Below are 12,513 nucleotides of genomic sequence, written 5' to 3'. Positions count from 1 at the left end.
TGGCAAGATCTACTATCATGTTGTCTGTGTCAGACTCATTACTTTTCAGCATTCGTGAAGAGAAGACAGCTTGGGGAATGTGGCAGAGATTGCAGGACTTGTATGCCCAACAAAGTGCCTCAAGCAAAGTGTATTGGTTGAAGAAACTCATAGGCCTTCAGATGAAGGAAGGGGCGTCTATGACAGCCCATCTCAATGAGTTTAATGGTATTGTCAGCCAGGTCATCAATCAAAAGTTGGCGATGGACGATGAGTTCAAAGCCACCTTTTTGTTATGCACTTTGCCAGAGAGTTGGGACACATTCAGGACAGCCACTAGCAATTCGAATGCTATGCTGTCATATGCAGATGTTGAGGGTGCTCTTCTTCAAGAAGAGATGAACAGGAAAAACAACTCTGTTGGCAAGTCTAATGCAATGAATGCACGTGGGAGATCCCAGCAAAGGGGGAAAAGCCAAGAAAGGGGAAGGAGCAAGTCTCGCTCCAAAAAGGATTTGGAATGCCATTATTGTGGCAAAAAGGGACACATCAAAAAGCAATGCTACAAATGGAAAAATGATCAAAAGGAAAAGGGAAAAGGCAAAGACAAAGAGAAAGACGAAACCAAAGATGTAAAGCCGAAGGGCAAAAGTGGAGTCAAGATTGAAGAAATCAATGTGTCACATGCAGGTGGCAGTGAGGATGAGGTTCTCTTTACGTCTTCACTTGATGCCCATTCACTTCTTACAGGTGGTCATGGTATGCACTCATGGATCATTGATTCAGGTGCCTCCTTTCATGTCACAGGTTGCAGAGACATGTTTGTCAGGTATACTGCTGGCAATGAAGGAGTGGTTTATTTGGGTGATAACCATGCATGCAAAATTCTTGGCAGAGGTGATGTGAGGCTTGTATTTTCAGATGGCTCACAGCTTATGCTCCATGATGTCAGGCATGTGCCTGAGATCAAGAAGAATCTGCTTTCTACTGGACAGCTTGATGATGCTGATTATGTTACCACATTTGGTAGTGGAAAGTGGAAAATTAGTAAGGGCTCACTGGTTGTTGCCAGAGGCTCTAAAGTGGACACTCTTTACTTTATGCATGCAGGTGTTTGTCACCATGCTAATGTAAATGCAACCGAGCTGCCGGAAATTTCTATGTGGCATAGCCGGTTGGGACACATGAGTGTCAAGGGAATGGAGCAATTGTCTCGTTTGGGTTACTTGCCTTCTCTAAAGTTTTCAAGTTTTCAGTTTTGTGAGCATTGTATATATGGTAGGCAACTACAGTGCCCCCACAAGAAAGCTCTTGGACAAAAAGATGCTCAGTTAGAGCTTGTGCATACAGATGTATGTGAGATGTCTCAGCTTTCTTTGGGAGGGGCAAAATATTTTGTGTCTTTTATTGATGATGCCACACGCAAGGTGTGGGTTTATCCTCTTCGTTTGAAGAGTGATACATTCTCAGTGTTTCAGAAGTTTGTTGCTCTTGTTGAGAATCAAACTGGTAAAACACTGAAGGTTTTGCGTTCCGACAATGGTGGAGAGTATATGTCCAAACAGTTTCAGGACTTTTGTGATGCTAAAGGCATCAAGAGGGAGCTCTCTACTCCTTATGATCCTCCACAAAACGGGACAGCAGAGAGGATGAACAGGACCATACAGGAGAAGGTCCGTTCTATGTTGTCACATGCTGCATTACCTCATGGTTTTTGGGCTGAAGCTGTTATGACAGCCGTTCACCTTATAAATAGGTCACCTAACACGAGGCTTGGTGGGAAAGTGCCAGAAGAAGTATGGACAGGGAAGCCTCCGTCATACAAGCACTTGAGAGTGTTTGGTTGCGTTGCGTACGTGCACATACGCAGGGAAATGCGCACCAAACTTGATCCTAAGTCTCATAAATGCATATTCCTAGGATATGGTGACAGAGGTGAAATGGGGTATAGACTTTGGGATCCCATGAATAGAAAGATCATACGCAGCAATGATGTCATTTTTGATGAAACATGCATGTATAAGGAGCCTGCAAGGCAACAGGAGCCTGGCAGAGTCATCTTTGATGATGATGGACATCATGGACAACAACAAAGGGCTGTAAATCAGCCATTACAGCAGGAAAACCAGCCCTTAAATGGTGCTGAAAATGGTCCAAATGGACAGCCAGATATGGCAGAAGATATCCCTATGGATATACCACAGTTGGAGGAGATACCGGGCATGATATTTCAGCCTTATGGCATGGAACAGGAGCCACCAATGGGTGATATGCAGGCTGGACAGCAACCTGCAAATGATGGTCATTGGGTACGGAGGTCCACAAGACCCTCCAGAGTCCCTGACAGGTTTGTTCCAGGGGTTGACTACTTGATGCTCACTGACTGTGGGGAGCCCTCATGTTATAAAGAGGCTTTACAGAGGGCAGACAAAGCTCTATGGGAGCGTGCCATGAAGTCAGAGATGGATTCTCTGCATAAAAATGGAACATGGAAGTTGGTGCCTTTGCCTGCAGGCAAGAAGGTTTTGCCATGCAAGTGGGTATACAGGCTCAAAGTTGCATCAGATGCTAAGCCAAGATACAAAGCCAGGTTAGTGGCTAAGGGCTTCAAGCAGGAATATGGTGTGGACTTTGATGAGATCTTCTCTCCAGTGGTCAAAATGACCACACTTAGAGCTGTGTTAGCTTTGGTTGCACATGATGATCTGGACTTGATTCAGATGGATGTGAAGACTGCTTTTCTTCACGGTGATCTCCATGAGGAGATATATATGCAGCAGCCAGAGGGTTATGCAGTGAGTGGAAAGGAGAAGCTTGTATGCAAGCTGAAAAAGAGTCTTTATGGGCTCAAACAGGCACCAAGAGAATGGTATCATAAATTTGATACATTCATGAAATCTCAGAAATTCAGGAGAAGTGACATAGATCACTGCTTGTACACCAAGAAAGCCTTGGATGGCAGTCTATTGATTCTCATTTTGTATGTTGATGATATGTTGATTGCCGGGAAATCTCGTAAAGAGATGGATGCTTTGAAGCAGAGGCTGCATCAAACCTTTGATATGAAGGATTTGGGTGATGCTAATCACATCTTGGGTATGCGGATACTTCGGGACAGAAATCAGCATGTGTTGTATTTGTCTCAGAAGGAATACATTGGCAAAGTCTTGCAGAGGTTCAATATGGACGGGGGGAAGAAAGCTAGTACTCCTTTGCCTCCATATGTGAAACTCAGTGCTATGGACAGCCCACAGTCAGATAGAGACAGGGCTGATATGGCCAAGATTCCGTATGCTTCAGCTTGTGGCAGTCTCATGTATGCCATGGTTGCTACTAGGCCGGACATTGCATTTGCAGTGGGAGTGGTTTCTAGATACATGGCCAACCCTGGCAAGAAGCATTGGGAAGCAGTGAAAGGTGTCATGAGATACCTGAAGGGCACACAGGATATGTGCATTTGCTTTGGCAAACAGGATGCATTAGTGCATGGTTACACGGATTCGGATTATGCCGGTCATCCAGATAACCGGAAGTCTACTACCGGTTATGTATTTACATTCACAGGAGGTGCTGTGTCATGGATATCCAGGATGCAGAAGTGCACTGCCTTATCTACTACAGAGGCCGAGTATATTGCAGCCACAGAGGCTTGCAAGGAGGCATTATGGCTATCTCGGTTAGTGGTTGATTTGGGCTATACAGGGGATATTCCATTGTTGCATTGTGACAGTCAGAGTGCCATCCAGTTGGCAAAGAACCCTGTCTTTCATGCAAAGACGAAGCATGTGGATGTGAAGTATCACTTCATCAGAGAGGTGATAGAGAACAAGCAAATTCAGCTTGTTAAGATTCATACGGATGACAACCCGGCTGATCTGTTGACGAAGAGTTTGCCTCCGGAGCGGTTTGCTCATTGCAGACACTTGATGGGCATTGGATGAGGCCATTTTCAGCCTTGATATGGCCTTGTATATTATCATGTACATGCTGATTTTTTCTTTTCCTTTACTTAAGGGCACTTTGCCTTTAAGTGGGAGGTTGTTGGGGTAAAGGCTTTATGCCCACCCTTATAGTGTGTACAAGCCCATAAGTTATAGTACATAGTACACTTAGTACTTTTAATGTACTAAGTGCACTATGTGTACTAGTGCAATATACATGTGTGATAGGGGAGTCACACACTCATGCTTTTCATGAGTTGACTTATCCCCACAACTCTCTCTCTCTCTCTCTCCCTTTGCTTCTCTGTGTATGTCTCCCATGAATGTGAGCTGTAAACCCTAATTCAGGTTTCTCCCCATCATTAGTCAACCGTTTTTTTAAAAATCGTTTTTTCACCGTTTGTTGACGGTTTTCTGCGCCGTTTGGAGAGCCGTTTCTTGGGCGTTTTTTGGGACTGTTTTAGGCTTTAGCTTTTTCTTGCATTTGGTTGCCTTTGCTTCAGCCTCTCCCTATTATCTATATAATAGCCCCTCCTACAACCCCATCCTCACAAGTGCTCATTGCTCAACCCTCCTCTCACAAGCGCTCATTGCTCAAGTCTATCCTCTCCCTTGAGCTCTCCTTCAAGGCTCAAGCCTCTCTCCCCTCTTGGCTCTCTCAAGCATCTCCCTCTTCCTCAAGGCTCAAGCCTATCTCCCCTCTAGGCTCTCTCAAGCCTATCTCCCCTCTAGGCTCTCTCAAGCATCCCCCTCTTCCTCAAGGCTCAAGCCTCTCCCTCTTCCTCAACTTTTAATCCTCTCCCTCTTCCTCAAGCCTCTTCCTCTTCCTCAAGCCTCTCGCTCCCTCTCCCTTTCTTCTCTTTCACTATGAGATAAAAGCATGAAGCCTTTACTTTGCAATGTGCATGCCATTACCCATGAGAAGAATGAGGGGAAGTCGGGGGCATGGAAGTGGACTTGCAAGTATTGTGGCAAGGTCTACACTAGTAGTGCCACTAGGCTTCTTCCACATCTCTCCAAGATGGGGGGGCAAATTGCACCTTGCAAGATGATCCCTCAAGACATATTCGATGGCATTGTGAAGAAGTACTCCTTGCTTGGCAAAGCAAGTGATAGTGGAAGAGACTCTCCCACCATTGCCGCCGGTCAAGAGGAAGTCATCCTGCCGGCAAAGGATACATCCTCCTCATCCTTCTCCACATCCCAACCCCTCATCAAAGAGACCAAGTGAGTTTGAGGTTCCACACAAGAGGCAAGCCACTCTTGGAGGCACCATTGGAGCGAATGTGACCTCTCTCTCTTGGGTCCGAACAAAGCAACAAGAGGCAAATGTGGAGATTGCACGCACGGTCATTGAGTGCAATCTCGCATTTCGTGTCCTTACAACTCCTCAATGACAAAGGATGGTGAGGCCCATAAAACATATTAGCTGCAGTTGACACCAAATTCTCTCCATCATTGTTGGCCGACAGCCCTTCCTGGTTCATTCCACCATCTCTTCCTTGTCCATGCTGTTGCAGAGCTCTTGAATCAAGTCCACAATCTGGTTCTAAACTTGTTCTTTATCTTGTTGCCTTTTTAGGACTAGCCTTGGGATAAGCCAATGCATGTCAAAGCTCCTATGTCCTCCACCCTCGCCGGGGGATGTTGCACAGGCTAGGGTGGATGAAAGACAACCATGGTGTGATTGTGTGCAGAGACAATGAGAGAGATGATGAAGCTCAGAGTGTTGCACGACTCAATGATGATGTTGTGTTGTAAATCCTTCACCAAGTACAATGCTTTTATAGGCTTAGAGCCTTATCTTATGACTCAATTACACACACTGAAACAATGGCACATGGCACATGTGCTGACATCATTGCTTACTACATACACACACATAATATCTAGCCTTAAGAGGCTGTTCACACACAAGCATACTTACACATACTAAGGGGTTGTTCACACACATAGGCACACTTATTGCATAATATCTAGCCTTTAGAGGCTGTTCACACACAAAGGCACACTTACACATACTAAAGGGTGGTTCACACACACAAAGCGCAACAAAACTCCTCCTCAAAGAAAATGCGGACAAGTACTCCAGAAAGCCTTTAGCAACATCAATGATGGCCTCCAGACTGCACACTATTGGTGCCAACACTTAGGTCAACAAGGCATGATAAAGGAGCTCCACCACAATTGCAAAACCAAGATCTCTCAGTAGCAATAATCCCCCCAAAGTAACTTGCTAGGTGCAATAGCTAGCTTGCACTCATGCAAGACGTGAGAGCATGATATGGGAAAGGGGCCTTGTATAACATTAAGGCCCTTTTACACACACACACAAAAAACATGGAAATCTAACACACACTAGATTATTACATCTAATTTTGGGGGACAACCCAGCCCTTGCCCCACAAACAGACTGATTAGAAAGCCCAATGATAGTCTTTCTCATCTTCTTGTTCTTTTGTTGGATTGTCTTTTGCTACAAGATGGGCATGATGCTTTTCTTGTTCTTATTCTATTTTCTTGAAGCATTGAGCTTCTCTATGACCAAGTCCCTTGCAATAGCAAAACCGGATCTTACTTCCCTTTTTGTCCTTCCATTTACTAATTAAAGCTTTATCAAGGTCAAGACTGGTACCACTGTTGTTATCTTCTTCCTTCAGCATTCACATGATACCTTTTGCATGCTCTTAAGATGTCACATGCACTTTGCACTGTAGTGCACGGTGACAAGATGGCTCATCATCAGTGTAACACTGTACAATAGTAGAACCCTTTAGGATTTGATATTTGTCATATGCCGTGACCCCATTGTAATCCTCAGTCCAGGATATGTTAGGCACGAGCTACGTAGGTAATTTCTCAGCCTTAGAGAGTCAGTCACTCAATCAAAGTCCCTTAACCCACTTGGAGAGAATCATTCATGCATATAGAAGTCATAGAAGCCTTAGGGTTTGCATCAGAACATGTTTGCATTTTGCATATCATTCATCCCATATGCATATAGACCATCTAGATCATTGTAGGAGACTCAGAATATCATCCAGTATTTTTTCCATATTTTATATCATTTATCTGGCATTTTACCATATTATTATCAACATTATCCATTTAATGCAAGACATGATGCGGTCGGCCAGCTTTCAGCCAGCCGACCTGCTCATGAGAGGCATATAAATAGCCTAGCATTGCTTTCATTCATATCATTCATTCATCAGCCTTCAAGCGTTTCAGTCTTCAGCCACTTGGAGCTTCATTACTTGAGCATATAGAGCATACTTCAGCAAATGCATTGTCCCATATTCAGCCAAGGAAGGAAGTGCTTCAGAACTTGCGTTTTCAGTCTTCATGCAGAATTCAGCACCCATACATATCATCGTTTTGCTACAGCCCTGTTGGCATAGTTGTCAAGGTACGAAAATACGATACCGTACAGGAATTTTTGGTACGATATGAAATTTTGGGATACCGTACGATAAAATACGGTTTTTTTAAAACACTTACAAACTATGGAGCTTCAAGCTTGAATGTGAGGGAAGGTTGGGGGGGAGGAGTCCACAGTGCTTGAGGAACTAGAACATGGAGATGTGTCTCTCCCAGTTGGATCTTCCAATTGTATCCAAAAAAGAGCTTGCATGGGTAATGCGATACCAAAGGTCTCCCATTGTAGTGTTTATGACTAAGGGACTGTCCTTGCATAGATACGGGAAGTGCATCTAGGGTGATAGGTTTAGTGACATCTTTGTAGATCAAAAAGGCCCTATCCAAATCTTCTCCCTCGTACATAACTTGAGGATCTGACTATCTAGCCTACCTATACCAGGGATCTCCATGTGATGTAGCAAGATTCTCTCCTCATCCTACCAATCAAGTGTACACTAGTCTGCCTTACCAAATTTTTTGGGTCTCTCAGCAACCTCGTATGGAATGCTGAATGGATACGAAAGTTGCGAAGCATTGCAGGCATTTGGGATCTTCGTTGAGCAGGAATTAGGATTTATATTTTTGTTGAGCATTTGGATTTTTTTCTCAAGGTGGGGAGGGGGGGAACTCATACCGTACGGAACCGTACAGTACGAACAGGTTCGTATTGGTACGAGAAACAACCATGCCTGTTGGTGAAGGTAACACGCATTCATACATTCATTTTTAGCATACATTCATAGCCTAGAACAGTCCCAATCAGCCCCTTCTCTGAGCCTCAGATTTGCAGCCTTCCTACATTCCATGGGAAGAGTGCATAGCATAGTAGCAGGGGAACGCCGTTTCCACCCCTTGGGAACGGTGGAACGTGTTCCTCCAAGGCTGAGATGCCTAAATCGGGTGGAACGTGCATGGGTGAACGATTTGGCATGGGAACGGCAAGGGGAACGTGGGGGAACGGTTACATGGAACGTCTGGCTGCCGTTCCCCCCTTTGGGGAACGTTTTTTATACGGTGTACAATTCTCATCTCTCTCTCTCTCTCATATCTCTTTAAAGTTTGAAGTCATTAAAGTGGATTGTTGAACTCGCGAAACTCAGGATACAGAAGATGGTGTGAGCATTTGTGTACAGTTTCCGACTACCGCAGACACCATAACTCTTCTTAGAGCTCAGAACCAGCTGCTCATGGAGCGTCTCCAAATCTTGGAGGCAACAACAGCACGTCCTCCTCCGCCTCCAGCAGTCCTTGACTACATCTCCCTCTTCTTTCAGATGGAACAACACAGAAGAGAAGATGAGGCCTGAAGGAGAGAAGAAAAAGTAGAAGCAGAAGCTAGAAAGCAGCAAGAAAAAGCAGAAAGACGGGACTATGAGGAAGCCCAATGCAAGATTGACGAAGACCAGTGTCAGGCTGAACTCGCCGCTTGGGAGCACCAACGAGAGCTCGATCGAGAACGTATGTTACTCGAGCACCAAAGGGAAAAGGAGGCCATTCATCTTAGATACCAGCACCTCTCTTCAGCATCCCCCGCCTCAAGTGCCACTAGCCAGCAGTCCGCTGCATCAACTATCGTCATTCGCAGTCAACCAAATTTCAGTAAGTATGATGGTCGTGCTTGACTTATCCTGGACTGAGGATTACAATGGGGTCACGGCATACGACAAATATCATTCTGAATGGTACTAATACTGTTACAATGTTGCACTGATGATGATGAGCCAGTTTGTCACCATGCACTATAGTGTAGAGTGCATGTGACACATCTAGCCCAATCCGAATCTGTAAAGGCATGCAATTGTGAATACCCCCCCAGATAGTGCCTTGTAGGTAGCGGAAAACCCGCTTGATAGCCTGCCATTGCCTGGAGCCTGGGCTATGCATAAACCTGCTCAACTGAGAGACCGATGGAACATGTTTGACACGAGTGTACAAGTGAAAGGAGAAGTGATATAAACTTAGATTTGTCCACCAAAGTGACCAGGTCTTTTTGATGAACCATCACCTATGATTTAATTGGTGATGATTGAGGATGCCATCGGTTGAAGCTCTATGGGTAGACTTTTGTGAAGATAAGATTGCACTTGTGTTGTTCTGAAATAACCTGCCGTTTTAGAGGATTTTCTGATTTTTTCAGTGTCTTCATCATTGTGGCCAGCTGGTTCCAATCAAAGCGGTGCATTTGCTTAACCATTTACCTTGCCTTGCAAGTATGCTGGCTTCTGGTTGGCTTTGCTTGTCAGTTTACACGTGGTGTGGTGGCGTATAAACTTCACTGGCTTTTGGTTGGCTTTGCTTGTCAGTTGTTGACACATGGTGTGGTGTCTTAGTTTTACATGAACCTGTATGCTTCATATTGCATTGTATGCTATGCATGATAAGCTTTGTTAGAAGATTCTCATGAGTGTATGATGGCATGTTTATTGCTGTTCTCAAAGAAAATAAAACTTTTTCAAACATGCATGTATAGGTGAACTAGAACACGAGTGCCAAGTGGTAAAAAAATTCAAGTTCAAGCTTTACCTGCCTAACTCACTACACTGGGTTTTTTGCAGTGCAGGTCATAGCTTGTCGGAGTTTTAAAAGGTAAGGAGATGCAAGGTTCACTGAAAGGGAAGATAATTCGATGGGACACCTGATCTTTGGGACAGCAGAATGAAAGTGTCCATTTGCCCTACAATCTTGGTCTTCTTTAAATTTCATGGCTGGTGGAATTGGTGGGCTTTGGCTTGATCAAAGATTCTCTAAAAGAGGAGAATTGGTTTGCTTGGGTTAAAAAGTGAGATTACCAAGATTGAATTATTTAATGCTATTCAGGCTTAAAATTAGGATTAAAGCTTGAAGTGTGCGCTCTTAAAAATGTTTTTCGATTATTTGATGTTTGTAATGACACTATGCAGCTGTGAATCTCAACAAAAGGGTGAGGGCTAGAATGGGAGGTGCTTTTTTTCCCTGTTTTCCACCCTGCTGCCCCTGCTCCAGTTTGCCCTAGCCCCCACTTTGTCCCGCCTCCTCCTTTGGGCACCTTTGCAGCCCTTCCTCTCCACCTTCTCCGTCCTCTGTGTCGCCTCCTCCTTCCTCCTGTGAGCCCTTCCCTTTCTGCCTTGCCGCCTCCTCGTGCCCCCCCCCCCCCCCCCCCCCCCCCCCCGGTTCAGCACTTTTTCTCAGCAGGTTTTAGCAGTTGGACTGCTTTATTTCAGCAGGTTTCAGCTCCTTTGGTCTTCACCCCTTCAGGACGAGTCCATGGCAGCCCCTCCGTCATCCCCGACCGAGCCCACCACCCCCTGCCTCCTCTCCGAAGTGGACCTCCAGCTCCTAGCATTAACAGTAGCCTCCCTCGAAGCCTCAACATTGGTTCACAAGATTGTGGGTAGCTTCCCACCGCGCAGCTAGCTTTGTGACTTGCTCCAGGCCAGCCTCCTTGGTGAGCCGGGCAAGATCCTAGATATCCATACCCTCAGGCGTGGCTACTACCAGGTGGAGTTCGACGCCCCAGCAGCTTCAGATCGCGTGCTTCAGCTGAGCCCCATTGCGTTACGCACGGCCTAGGCGTTTTTTGCACGTTGGCAGCATAGCTTTGATCCCGCCCCCGACCCTCTAGCTGGAGTATCTTGATTCATGGTCACAGTCTGTCCCTTCCACTTCTTCTTGTCATTGGGACAATGATAGGGCAAACGTTGGCATCCCCGGTGACAACAGCTTCAATGCTGGCGGGGGGTGACTGGGATTCCTTCACTCCACATCAGCATTTCCTCTCTGGAGACAGTACCGCATGTTATCTCTCTTCAATGCCAGCACAAGTGTGGGCATGGTGGTTGCTGAGCAAAAATATTAAATGATTCACATTTGGGGTGCCCGGACAGAGAGAATGATGTGTGGACATCTCCAGGTGTGAAGGGGGGAACAAGAACATTAATATTTTAATGTTTTATTCATGGGTGGCCCCTAGGCCTAAGTGGCCCCTAGGGAACTTTAATATTTATTAAAGTTGGGCCCTAGGATAATTTTGGGAGAGAGGCCACTCCACTTTTGGAGTTACACGCCTCTCTCATCTCTCTCTCTAGCTTTTTGGGGAGTTGTGCAAGCTTCAAGCGTGGAGAAGAGAAAGTCGACTGGTTGCTGTGTTTGTGAGTGGAGCAAGTTGTTTAGACAGGCCGTACAGAGCTGTACGACAGCAAGTACAGGTGTACGGACTGCTACTGGCTCAGGCGGCTGTTGCTCGACTGCTGGCGACCAGAGTACAAGCAGCTGCAGTTTTGTTGCAGGCAGGTACAGTTGCAGGTATAGTCCACGTGGCAGCTGTACGATTGCTGGTACAGTTGCTGGACAGGACAGGTGCAAGCGGCGCTGGACAGGACAGGTGCAGGCTGCGTTGACAGATACAGACAGCAGGCGGCTGCTGTTTGGTACTGACGAGTACAGTACAGACGCCTGTAGAGACTGTACGGACGGGTACAGCATGGTTCTACTGACCTGTACGGACAGGTACAGCTAGTTGCAGATCTGTTTAGACGTGAACAGTAGGGAGCAGTGCATCTCCTGCTGCAGGCAAAGCTTTCTCAGAGCTTAGTTGGTGCAAACAGTCAGGTGGTTGCAGGGGGAAGAGTAGAGACAGTCATTGTCAAGTACAAACTGGTACGAACTGTCCCAGGAGTGCAAAACCACGTGCTGATTCGGTAAGCTCTGAACTTGTTCATCTTTCTTTCTTTCCATTGGCTTATGTTTGCTGCTGCAGAGCTGTGTTATCTGGCCCCTTGTGAGAGGAGGGGTATGGCAGATTGAAAAGGGTGGAAACAGAGATTGGACAGTGGATGTATGTTTATGCTGAATTGTGGAACCATGTACTTGGGATATGCCAGATGTGTGCTCAAGGCTGCCCTGCTGAATGGTCTTGGCTGATCAGAGGGAAACACAGAGTGTTGCTTTTGTGGGACACAGATCTGTGTGTGAATCCTCTGTGCTAAGAGGTCTTGTGGGCTGCCAGATTGGACATACAGGTGTATTCTCTTGGCTGGTTTTGTTGTACTCAGCTTTACATCATTTTGAATTTGAATAAAGAAATACCGAAAGGGGCGCCAAGCTTTGGGACCAATAGGTGTCGGTTTCATTACAGTTTTTGGGGCACTCTAGCTCCAATTAAATTTGTTTTTATATCTAGACTACAAGTGGAAGG

The 12,513-nt window shown here is 45.7% G+C and overlaps 1 protein-coding gene across 3 annotated transcripts in view; it reads left to right on the top strand.

The window, feature by feature from the left end:
- LOC147616851 (uncharacterized) overlaps positions 1-10,270 on the top strand; it is a 29,375-nt gene extending 19,105 nt beyond the window's left edge. For 2 of the 3 annotated variants that reach the window (XM_086776491.1, XM_086776490.1), the window contains exon 3: positions 9,901-10,270. In XM_086776491.1, coding sequence (XP_086632617.1) covers positions 9,901-9,907 — 7 coding nt within the window. In that variant the 3' untranslated portion in view covers positions 9,908-10,270. Of the gene's footprint in view, positions 1-9,895 lie in introns of all 3 variants that reach the window. The other variant, XM_086776489.1, reaches the window with a different exon arrangement.
- Positions 10,271-12,513: the final 2,243 nt, after the last annotated feature.

This window comes from Cibotium barometz, chromosome 37 (genome assembly GCF_041138505.1).
Source record: "Cibotium barometz isolate CiBa-2024 chromosome 37, ASM4113850v1, whole genome shotgun sequence".
Classification (NCBI taxonomy): domain Eukaryota; kingdom Viridiplantae; phylum Streptophyta; class Polypodiopsida; order Cyatheales; family Cibotiaceae; genus Cibotium; species Cibotium barometz.
This window is presented reverse-complemented; position numbering and strand designations above follow the sequence as displayed.